We start from the raw sequence: 12916 nt of genomic DNA on the forward strand, positions 1-12916 counted from the left end.
ACTAAAGACAGGGTTGATGGACTGAAAAAAGTAGGGTGGATTCCTTGGTTTGAAAGAAAGCAGTGTATGAATTAACCCAATATCATTGAAATTTCCTCAGTCTCCTTTGTTACTTTTCTGAGTTTTTGTTGGTTTAAGTTTCCTATTAAGCCTCTGTATCATGATTAAATTGCTTATTAACAGGTAAATGCTGAACCTGCTGTTTTTTCTAGCTCCATGAAGACTTCACTGGTCTCATGTAGTCAGTTTCTAATTTTTAGTGTAGAAAGGATATCTGGGCCCTGAGACATGTAAATGCACACACTTATGTATAAAATTGTATATATTTTTGTATACCAAAGTTAAGAAATATGGCATTTTTTCCCTCTTTGTATGAATTTGATAGCTACAATTAGCCTTAGGCTTTGAGGATCCTTTATTTTCAAAACATTTTTTTTTTTTTAGAACTCCCAAATTTTTAGTTTTTGTTAGAGAAGAAAAATATAATGCTAGAGATTTTTTTTAATTACATGAAAGATTACATGGAAATGTATTAACATTAAATACTAAATTAAATTTTTTTTCAGTAACCAAGATAATGTAGATCTAAGTGAAGATAAACATGAGAATGAATCGAAACATGAACTGGCAGGTAATTTCATTGGTTTAAAAATGTACATATTTGGAAAGAATATAACTATTATTAAAGACATTGATAGGAGAAAAATAAAAAGAAAATCATATCTTTGAAAGAGCTTTGGTCAGGTAGAGTGAACTGCCTGTGTTACAGTCTGAGCTGCTAAGAAATGATTGAAAGTGTGCTGCTACCTCATTTGTTGGGAGTGGGTGGTAGACCAATTAGGAAGACAGGAAAAGGACTAGAGAAATCTATGGAGCCAGGACCAATATCTCTAAAGCATAGCTCAGTGGTAGTTCTTTTTCTACCTTTGACTTTTAATGTGTCTTTGTTTTTCTATTTAAAATAGTTTTCTCATAGTTAGCATATAGCTGGATTTTGCTTTTTGGTCTAATCTAACAATCTCTGACTTTTAATTGAAATGTTTCTACCCTTTATAAAAATATATTCATTGGTATGGTTTTTTAATTCATAACCTTTCATTTTATCCCTTTGTTTGGTTAAACCTCTTTGTTGTATGTTTTTTCCTTAGTTTTTCTATGATTCATAACATGCATCTTTATCTTACTGAATACATTCTACTTTCAAATAACATTACACCACTTTATATGAGTCTTAAAAACAGTAAACTTCCCCAACCTTTTTTGCTATTTTGTCTTACATTTTTTCTATGTATCTTAAAATCCAGTGATGTATTATTATTACTATTCTCTTTTAATTAATATTGCTTTTAATAGTCTATTTAAAAATTTTTTAAGGAAATAAAAAATTTATATTCATGTGAAAATATTTATCCACATATTTATAATCCCGTTTTTTGTATTCTTTTGCATCGATTTGAGGTTTTTTTTTAAACTTCTTATTTAAACTGAATTTTAAAAATTATTTAAGTTGAAGTATAGCTGATATATAACACTGTATTATTTTCAGGTATACAACATAGTGCTTTGATACATGTGAAATCACCACAACAAGTCTAGTTAACATCTATAACCAGTGCCAAAAAAACACCATTTTTTCCTTGAGATAAAAACTTTTAAGATCTACTGTCTTAGCAACTTTCCAAATAGTTGACCCTTGCATGACAGGAGTTAGGGATGCTGACCTCTTACACAGAAATCAGTGTCTATGGTTTTTTAGCCTGGTTTTGTGGCAATTTGATGATGGTGCATCTTGATGTGTCTTTTCTTGTATTTATCCTAGTTGGAGGTGGTTCAGCATCATTGATCTGTGGATATAGTTTCCATCAAATTGAAAAAAATGTTTGTCCACTAATTCTTCAAGTATTATTTCTGTCATCCCTTTCCCTCTGACCCTAATTACAATTGTGTTAGATGGCTTTTTGTCTTGTAGGTTACTAAGACTGATTTTTTTAAAGCTTTTTTCTTCTCTGTGCACTTCAGTTTTTACTGCTGTGTCTTAAGTTTACTGATTTTCTTCTTCTTTCCATTTATCTTCTGTTAACTCATCGAGTCTTTTTCTTTCAATCTAGAAGTTCCTTTTCTTTCTTTTTTTTTTTTTAATTTCTTTGATATCTTTTCTCATGTTCTTTTTTGTCCCCCAGAGTTCTTAAAATTAGTTTATTCTGCTGATCCCAATGTTTGTGCATTTCTGGGTGGGTCTCCTTTTGTGGAATGTTGCTTCTCTTTTAAGTCTAATGATTTTTTATTGGGTGTTGGATATTGTAGATTTTTGTATTGTTGAGTGTCTAGATTTTATTTTTTTCTTATAAAGAGTGTTAAGCATTATTCTGGACAATAATTGCCCTTGCTAGCTTGATCTTCCAAGGCTTTTTCTTATGCTTTGTTAGGGGAAGTCTCAATGAAATTCATTTCATTTTTGACACTAGTACTAAGGCATAGCCTTTCTGAGGTTTCTACTGAATGAGCCTACTAAATAATGAAGATTTTTTCCACTCAAACTTGTTAGAACTTCAGAGTCTCCCTTCCTTGTGTGAAGCCTGTGAATTTTTTAGCCTGTAGCTTTCCATTTGCTCATACTATACAAATATGGCTTAGTATTCAGCAAAGACTCAGGGAGACCCCATGCAGATCTTTAGAACTCTCTTTCTACATAAGTGTTTCCTCTGTTACTGACCTGCACCTTCTAATTGCCTCAGCGTTTCTGAACTCTTATCTCTAACTCTTAACATGGTGAGAGTATCCTGATCTCCCCTTCCCTGCTTAACATTCCTGAATTTGTATACCTTCTGGTAATTCACCCACTGCTTGTTTATCTTTTCTTAGGAATTACTGTTTTGTGCAGCCAGTTGTCCAATGTCTGTAAATGGTTGTTTCATAAATTTTGTCCAGTTTATTCATTATTTACAAAGTTCTTGAAACTCAGCATCGTAGAGGATAAAGTCCTATAGGTTGCATCATACTTAAATTAAAATTGCAGCTAAATTTTCCAACAAAGAATGAAAACTATCTCCAAAATCAATCATTCAGATCTTTTATATTGCCTTTATTTACTTTACCTGAATTTTTAAAACTTCTATTTATGCAAATAACATTTTCAAGTTATGAAGTTAGGGAATATAATAATAGAAATAGTACCTTGAATGTATAACATCTTCCTCCCAAAATGGTTGAAACACTACAAATTAATACTCTCATTGTCTTCCAAAAAATGTGGAAGAGCCTGCATATTATTACCTTTGAGATTTGTTACATGAGAACCACCTTCTCAATGTGGTTTTATTCTTTGATTTTTATATAAACTTAATTTGCCTTGATGTTTCTGAAATCTCTGATATGCTATTTTATTTCCATTCATTTGTCATCTGTGTTCTTTCTGTTTGTATTTACCAATGACTTTTCCTAATTACTTCAAATCCTGTTTATTTATGATAAATTCCTGGAGGATTGGTCATTTGTATGTTTCAGTTTTTGCCTCTAGACTATTCAGTCACAAAATGCAGTTAACAAAATGTAATATTGAAAAATGCACATTAGGATTTTCCCATTCATAAATAATATTTTGCCTTACTAATTTATGACTTTTAACTCATTATAACTTATAGTAATACTAAGTGAATACTAATAATACTAACCAAAGCAATTATTACTACTAAATATGATTGCTAACACTTGTAAATAGGACATATTATATACAAGCCCCTGTTCTAAACTCCTTTTTTTTATTATGTTATGTTAGTCACCATATAGTACATCATTAGTTTTTGATGTAGTTCTATAATTCGTTTTTGTCATATAACACCCAGTGCTCCATGCAATATGTGCCCTCCTTAATACACATTACAGGACTAACCCATCCCCCCCACTCCCCTCCCCTCTAAAACCCTCCGTTTGTTTCCCAGAGTCCACAGTCTCTCATGGTTAATCTCCCCTTCTGATTCCCCCCCTTCATTTCCCCCTTCCTTTTCCTTTTTTTTTTTCCTTTTCCTAATGTTCTCTGTGACATTCCTTATGTTCCATATATAAGTGATACCATATGATAATTGGCTTTCTCTGCTTGACTTATTTCATTTAGCATAATCTCCTTTAGTTCTATCCATGTTGATGCAAATGTTGGGTATTCATCCTTTCTGATGGCTGAGTAATATTCCATGGAATATATGTGCCGCATCATCTTTATCTATTCATCTGTTGAAGGGTATCTCAGCTCCTTCCACAGTTTGGCTATTGTGGGCATTGCTGCTGTGAACATTGGAGTACAGATGGCCCTTCTTTTCACTACACCTGTATCTTTGGGGTAAATACCTAGTAGTGCAATTGCTGGGCCCTAGGGTAGCTCTATTTTTTTTTTTTTTAAGATTTTATTTATTTATTTGCCAGAGACAGAGGGAGAGAGCACAAGCGAGCACAGGCAGACAGAGAGGCAGGCAGAGGCAGAGGGAGAAGCAGGCTCCCTGCTGAGCAAGGAGCCCGATGTGGGACTCGATCCCAGGACCGTGGGATCATGACCTGAGCTGAAGGCAGCCGCTTAACCAACTGAGCCACCCAGGCGTCCCTAGGGTAGCTCTATTTTTAACTTTTTGAGGAACCGCCACACTTTTCCAAAGTGGCTGTACCAGTTTGCATTCCCACCAACAGTATTAGAGGGTTCCCCTTTCTCCACAACCTCTCCAACATTTGTTGTTTCTTGCCTTGGAAGTTTTAGCCATTCTAAGTAATATAAGGTGGTATCTCAGTGTGGTTTTGATTTGAATTTCCCTGATGGCTAATGATGTTGAGCATTTTTTCATGTTTCTGTTAGCCTTTCATATGTCTTCTTTGGAGAAGTGTCTGTTCATGTCTTCTGCCCATTTTTTTTTTTTTAACTTGATTATCTGTTCTTTGGCTGTTGAGTTTGAGAAATTCTTTATAGATCTTGGATATCAGCCCTTTAACTGTAGTGTCATTTGCGAATATCTTCTCCCTTTTCATGGGTTGCCTCTTTGTTTTGTTGACTGTTTCCTTTGCTGTGCAGAAGCTTTTATCTTAATGAAATCCCAAAAGTTCATTTTCCCTTTTGTTTCCCTTGCCTTTGGGGACGTGTTTTGGAAGAAGTTGCTGTGGCCGATGTCAGAGAGGTTATTGCCTATGTTCTCCTCTAGGATTTTGATGGATTCCTGTCTCACCTTGAGGTCTTTCACCCATTTAGAGTTTATCTTTGTGTATGGTGTAAGAGAATGGTTGAGTTTCGTTCTTCTGTATATAGCTGTCCAATTTTCCCAGCACCATTTGTTGAAGAGTCTTTTTTCCATTGGATATTTTTTCCTGCTTTGTCGAAGATTATTTGACCATAGAGTTGCGGGGGACTTTCTACTCTGTTCCACTGGTCTGTGTGTCTGTTTTTGTGCCATACCATGCTGTCTTGGTGATCACAGCTTTGTAATATAGTTGGAAATCAGGCAACATGATGCCCCCAGCTTTGTTTTCTCTTTCAAGATTTCCTTGGCAATTCGGGGTCTTTTCTGGTCCCATACAAATTTCAGGATTGTTTTTTCCAGCACTTTGAAAAATGCCATTAGTATTTTGATCAAGATGGCGTTGAAAGTATAGATTGCTCTGGACAGCATAGACATTTTAACAACGTTTATTCCAGTCCATGAGCATGGAATATTTTTCAATCTTTTTGTGCCTTCTTCAATTTCTTTCATAAGTGTTCTGTAGTTTCTAGACTATAGATCCTTTACCTCTTTGGTTTGGTTTATTCCAGGGTATCTTATGGTGCTATTATAAATGGAATCGATTCCCTAATTTATCTTTCTACAGTTACATTGTTAATATATAGGAAAGCAACTGATTTCTGTACATTGATTTTGTATCCTACCACATTACTGAATGGCTGTATGAGTTCTAGTAATGGGGGCGAGTCTTTTGGGTTTTCCACATAAAATATTATGTCATCTGTGAAAAGAGAGAGTTTAACTACTTCTTTGCATATTTGAATACCTTTTATTTCTCTTTGTTGTCTGATTGCTTTTGCTAGGACTTCTAGTACTATGTTGAACAACAGGAGTGAGAGTGGGCATCCTTGTCATATTCCTGATCTTGAAGGAAAGACTCTCAGCTTTTCCCCATTGAGAATATTTGCTATGGGCTTTTCATAGATGGTTTTTATGAAATTGAGGAACATTCCCTCTATCCCTATACTCTGAAGAGTTTTAATCGGAAAGGATGCTGTATTTTGTCAAATGCTTTTTCTGCATCAATCGAAAGGACCATGTGGTTCTTGTCTCTTCTCTTATTAATGTGTTCTGTCACATTGATTGATTTGCTAATGTTGAACCACCTTTGCATCTCAGGGATAAATCCTACCTAGTCATGATGGATAATCCCTTTAATGTACTATTGGATCCAATAGCTAGGATCTTGTTGAGAATTTTGGCATTCATATTCACCAGGTCTGTAATATTATGTACTACAGGTTTATAATTACATATTACAGGTCTATAATTCTCCTTTTTGATGGAGTCTTTGCCTGGTTTGGGGAATCAAGGTAATGCTGGCCTCATAGAATGAGTTTGGAAATTTTCCTTCTGTTTCTATTTTATGAAACAGCTTTAGGAAAATGGGTATTAATTCTTCTTTGAGTGGTTGGTAGAATTCCCCAGGGAATCCATCAGGTCCTGGACTCTTGTTTTTTGGGCAGGTTTTTGATCACTGCTTCAATTTCCTTACTGGTTATTGGTCTGTTCAGGTCAGTTTCTTCCTGTTTCAGTCTTGGTGGTTTGTAGGTTTCCAGGAAGGCAACCATTTCTTCCATGTTGCTTAATTTATTGGCATATAGTTGTTGATAATAATTTCCAGTAATTGTTTCTATTTCCTTGGTGTTAGAAATAGATCTCTCCCCTCTCATTCATAATTTTATTAATTAATTTAGGTGCTATCTCTTTTCTTTTGGATAAGTCTGGCCAGTGGTTCATCAATCTTATAGTTTCATTGATTTTCTCTACTGTATTTCTGGTTTCTAATTCATTGATCTCTGCTCTAATCTTAATTATTTCTCTTCTCTTGCCTGGCTTAGGCTTTTATGTTGTTCTTTCTCCCATTCTTTAAGGTGTAAAGATAGTTTGTGTATTCAGGATTTTTCTGGGTTTTTCTTTGAGTGAGGCATCGATGGCTACGTCTTTCCCCCTTAGGACCACCTTTGCAGTATCCCATAGGTTTTGGACCGATGTGTTTTTGTTCTAATTGGTTTCCATGAATTGTTTAAGTTCTTTGATTTCCTGGTTGACCCAAACATTCTTAAACAGGATGGCTTTTAGTTTCCAAGTGTTTGAATTTCTTCCAAATTTTTTCTTGCGATTGAGTTCCAGTTTCAAAGCATTGTGGTCTGACAATATGCAGGGAATAATCTCAATCTTTTGGGATTGGTTGAGACCTGAATTTGTAACCCAGTATGTCGTCTCTTCTGGAGAAAGTTCTATGTGCGTTTGAGAAGTATGAGTATTCTCTTGTTTTAGGGTGTTATGTTCTGTGTATATCTATGAGGTCTATCTGGTCCAGTGTGTCATTCAGAGCTCTTGTTTCTTTGTTGATTTTCTGCTTAGATGACCTGTCTGTTGCTGAGAGTGGAGTGTTGGGGTCTCCTACTATTAATGTATTATTATCAATTTGTCTCTGTTTTGGTTAAGAGTTGGCTTACGTAGTTAGCTGCTCCCATGTTGGGGGCATAGATATTTACAATTGTTAGGTCCTCTTGTTGGATAGACCCTTTAAGAATGATAAAGTGTCCTTCTGTTTCTCTAAGTATGGTCTTTAGCTTAAAATCTAATTTGTCTGATATGAGAATTGCTAACCCAACTTTCTTTTAAGGTCTGTTGGCATGAAAAATGGTTCTGCATCCCTTCACTTTCAATCTGGATGTATCTTTAGGTTCAAAATGAGTCTCTTGTAGACAACATATGAATGGGTCCTGTCTTTTTATCCAGTCTGCAACCCTGTGTTTTTTCATGGGAGTGTTTAAGCCATTCACATTGAGAGTGATTATTAAAAGATAGATTTTATTTTCATTATGTTGCCAGTAAAGTCTTTGTTTCTATAGATCATCTCTGTACATTTCTGTTCTATATCACTCTTGGGGTCTTTCTCCTTTTATAGAACCCCCCCCTTAATATTTCTTTCGGGGCCAGCTTGATGGGCACATATTCTTTCAGTTTCTGCCAGTCTTGGCAGCAGCTTGTCTCTCCATCCATTCTGAATGACAGCTTTGCTGTATGAAGTATCTTTGGCTGCATGTTATTCTCATTTAGTACCCTGAATATGTCTTGCCAGCCCCTTCTGGCTTGCCAGGTCTCTGTAGACAGGTCTGAGTTACTCTGATATTCTTCCCTCTGTATGTCAGAAGTCTCTTGCTCCTCACTGTGCTTTCCAGATTGTTTCCTTGGATCTAAGATTTGCGAATTGTACTATTATATCTCGTGGCATCAGTGTGTTCTCCAGTCTGATCTTGGGAGGGGTCCTCTTTGCCTCTTGGACACAAATTCTTATTTCCTTCCTAGATTAGGGAAGTTCTCAGCTACAATGTGCTCAAATGTATCTTCTAGACTTCTATCTCTCTATATACCCTCAGGGATCCCAATATTTCTGATATTGGAATGTTTCATTGAGTCACTAATCTCTCTCAGTTTGATCCCTTGTGTTTTAATTTGTTTTTCCCATGCTGCCTTAGTTTCCTTCTTTTCTGTCATCTTATCCTCTGGCTCACTAATTTGTTCTGCCTCATTTACCCTGGCAGTCAAGAGTATCCAGTCTAGACTATATTTCATTCATAGCATTTTTAAGTACGGCCTGATTAGATATCATTTTTGCCCTTAGAGATTCTATATTGTCATTAATATTTTTCTCAAGCCTACATATCTCCTTCATAGTTATTACTCTGAAGTCTATTTCTGACGTCTTGGTTATATTCATATCCATTAGTTCTGTCACAGAGGCCACAGTCTCTGATTCTTTCCTCCCTTTGTTGGGGGTTCCTCCTCTTAGTCATTCTGTTGAGGGGTGGCTGAGGGAATGTACAGAGTCCAAATTATTGACCACAACCCAAGCAAGATGCACCTGTTTTATGGGACGTTAGGGCTGTCAGCCTCTTGGTCTTCCAGCCTGTCTTCTGGGGGAGGGGCCTGCCGCCCTGTTACTCAGGCAACCCTGTTTGGGCAGAGTTGCCCTGCATCCTGTCAGGTGGTGGGGGGGGTTGGGCTCAGTGAAAACCGATTTGGGGGGGCTTTTGTTCTCTGGTGGCTTTCAACATCTCTTCCGAGAGTCAATAGAAGTGACCGTATCTAAACCTTTGTCTCAGAACAGAGAGATTGCAGTCTGCTCTTCACTGAGCTCTCCAGGCCACACTGTCTTTCTTTTAGTCTGTGCTGCTAAACACCCCAGCGTCCTGGGTTGTGTACCCCACAACAGCACTCCCAGCTGCGACTCCTAGGGCCGGGCACATCTCTGCCCCTTGTGCATCTAAAACCAAAGGCTGCCCCCGGTTTGCATGTTTGCCCCCATAGCTCCAGGTTTCAGTCTGGGGGGCTGTCCTAAAATCCTCTCCCTGTTCCCACCAGTCTGCGAGTCTGTGCCTGGTTCCCAGCATGGGAGTCTCTTGCCTTCCTGGTGCAAGATCACAGAGGCTCCCTGTGATCTTCCAACATCTGCCCGCAGAATCATGACTCCCTGCTTCCTACCTAAAGACCAACCACCAGAGATCTTCACTTTGTAGAGATCCAGATATATCTTCTTATATCAGGCTGATTTCTGGGTACAGAATGGTCTGGTAGATACTCAACTCAGTTTAGGGGACTGGTTGAAATAGGGTCCCCCACTCCTCAGCCATCTCTCCCCTGCCCCGTCCTGTACTAAACACTTCAACTCTTAATCTAGATAGTCCTTTGAAAGAAGTACTATTATAGAGGGCACGGCTTGCATGGAGCACTGGGTGTGGTGAAAAAATAATGAATAATGTTTTTCTGAAAATAAATAAATTGGAAAAAAATGTTATATAAAAAAATAAAATAAAATAAAATAATAAAATTTTTAAAAATTAAAAAAAAAAGAAAGAAGTACTATTATCATCCCCAATTTACAGCTGGGGAAAATGAGGCAAAGGGGGTATGTGATTTGCCAATGTTTCTATGCTAAAAGTAGTAGAACCAGGAATTAAATCCAAGCCTTCTGGCTCCTAGTCATGTTCTTAAGCACTATACTGTCTATTTAAACTGTTTCTTACACTGCCTCTTTGTTGTCTGTCACATAAATACTACTTCCCATTCCATTGATTTCAAGTAGTTCTCAAATCCCATGTAGTTGTCTAAGTTCATTGTTATAGCCTCCCTTATTTCCTCTCTCCTTCTTCATCATTTATGCTTAAATAAGCCTGATCTTTGAGGTTACTTAAAAAATGTAGTGATTCCCACCTAGAACATTAGAATTTTAATCACGTTATATTGATTCTAGCACCTAGAAGTATGTCTAATACAACATAGTTTCTTGATAACTGTTTTGTGAACTTAATTATATCTGCTAATACTTAGAAAATCCCAAACTGTTCTTTCTCATATGGAAGAGAAACAAAGGTGAGCTTCTCAATCTCAAAATATAGATATTGAGGTAGTTAACCAACTAAGCTAGTTTATTTACCTAAGGTACAATGCCCATCTTGTCTTTCTCATGAACTCAAATGGAGATGTTTCTGTAGGTAGATGTCACTAGGAATATCTGTTAAACTTATAAGCCCTCTCAAATTCATTCCTAGACTTTTTATTATTAATTGCACTCAGGTAATCTCCTCCATTCTAAGAAAAGACAGCCATTCCAGGGCAGACTCTGTAGGACCTTGTACAGTCTTTGTTTTATCAGGCCATCCTGTTTCTGAATATGGTCTATTTTTAAATTATTATTATTTAATTATTTTTATTAACATACTATGTATTATTTGTCCCAGGTGTACAGGTCTGTGAATCATCAGGCTTACACATTTCACAGCACTCACCGTAGCACATACCCTCCCCAGTGTCCATAACCCAACCACCCTCTCCCTATCCTGCTGCCCCTCAGCAACCCTCAGTTTGTTTCCTGAGATTAAGAGTCTCTTACAGTTTGTCTCCCTCCTGATCCCATCTTGTTTCATTTTTTCCTTCCTTTACTCCCAACCCCCCTGCCCTTCCTCTCATATTTCTCATATCAGAGAGATCATATGATATGAATGTTGTCTAAGTGTTAAAATACAATAAAAATTATGTTTATTTATGAAATGATGGTTTCCACTCTGAAAAGGTCACAGAGCTCCATCAGTCCTTTGATTTAAGGGCTATAAACAACACATTAAAAATTGGCTTAGAGATCTTAGCCAGATGGCCCCTACGCCACCTTCCCTATAAGTAGTGTTATGGCATCATATTAACATGAACACACTTTTCCCTTCTGGTGTAAAGTCATTCAGATATAATTTGGGATTTAATCTGAGAAATAAGCAGGATTGGAAAATAGTAGAGATCATATAGAGCCAGTATTTATCTGAGGGAAGGATTAGAGATAGAGCTTTCAGGCTTACATTAGAGATACCTACAAAGACCCAAAAAATCAACTTTAAAAAAATAGGCAAATCCAAACTTTTGTTTAAGAATGTCAAGATTTCACAGAAGCACTGCCTTTTATAAATAAGTTATTTGAGACTTTGTCTTTCAAAAATAAGCATTAAGCTTTGTTTTAAAGATAAAAAAAATTGGGGGACAGCTCTAAAAATATTAAGTTAGTTAATGATTAAAAGATTAAAAATTATAACTCATAACTATTTGAAAGTATAAGACAGTGAAGTAAACCTAAGACTTATGAATTGAATTCTCATTAAATCTTCACACAAAAAAGAAAATCTTCACAAAATTAAAAAAAAGTCCTCTAAATTTAGCTTTATGTTAATATTTCAATAAATTATTCTTATACAGACTCCTTTTGGAAATCAACAATCTTTTCCTGAAGTATGACTTTTTTGATAGTGTGATCCTTGTATTTTTAAAAATTATTTTCTTCAGAAAATTACAGTGATGATTTTGAAGGTGAGGAGGATATTGATGCACCTTTGGCAACTCAAGAAGAGACTAATACCAAGGAAAATCCCAAATCTGAAAAACTACATATACCCAAACAGGTATACGTCAATTATATATTTGACAATTTTGAAACTTCTGTCATCACCTTAACTGACTGTACTATATGAAGAGCCCAAAATATGGAGTTCATCATTGTCTTGCTCATTGTTGTAAAGATTTAGGTCTCTTAACACTCAAACATTTTCTTAATTCAGGATGCCAATTTAATGTAAATCTTAGTGAAATGTGGCAATTGATTTTCTAAAGGATTTTCTTGGCAGGTAACTTCTTTGAGTTTTACAAATTAAAAGTTTAATTGAAAAAAAAAAAGAAATCTCAAATCTAATTTTTAAACAGGTATATTAAGCTACACTTTCCTTGGTAGATCTTGTCTTTGTGAAGTATAATAAATACCCCTCCTCATATGCTAACAGTGACATTACTGTCTGAAACTTATGTGACTAAGATTATGAATTAAATTATTCCATTCATATTCAGTTGCTGAACTCCAATTCTTTTTTCTTAGTTCTTACAAAGACTGACTAAGCATGTTACTACATATTGCCTGCCATAGAGAACTTACCCTTGAAGCTACCTAATAGTAACTAACTAGTAGGATAATTACTGTTTGCTCTGTTGGTCTTGATCTGTACAAGTAAGGTCTCTTTTGGAACTGCACATTAGGACTAGATGTTTAAACATGTATGAAACCATAGGTGTCTAAATAGAAGTAAGAAATATTACCCAGGTATTAATAAATACTTATTTTT

The 12916-nt window shown here is 35.9% G+C and overlaps 1 protein-coding gene across 3 annotated transcripts in view; it reads left to right on the plus strand.

Moving 5' to 3' along the window:
• CEP162 (centrosomal protein 162) overlaps nucleotides 1-12916 on the plus strand; it is a 99012-nt gene that overhangs the window by 18635 nt on the left and 67461 nt on the right. For all 3 annotated transcript variants that reach the window (XM_044246232.1, XM_044246249.1, XM_044246241.1), the window contains exons 6-7: nucleotides 567-631; nucleotides 12090-12205. In XM_044246232.1, the coding sequence (XP_044102167.1) occupies nucleotides 567-631; nucleotides 12090-12205 (181 nt within the window). The remainder of the gene's footprint in view (nucleotides 1-566; nucleotides 632-12089; nucleotides 12206-12916) is intronic.

Source organism: Neovison vison, chromosome 1, assembly GCF_020171115.1.
Source record: "Neovison vison isolate M4711 chromosome 1, ASM_NN_V1, whole genome shotgun sequence".
NCBI classification, from domain to species: Eukaryota; Metazoa; Chordata; class Mammalia; order Carnivora; family Mustelidae; genus Neogale; species Neogale vison.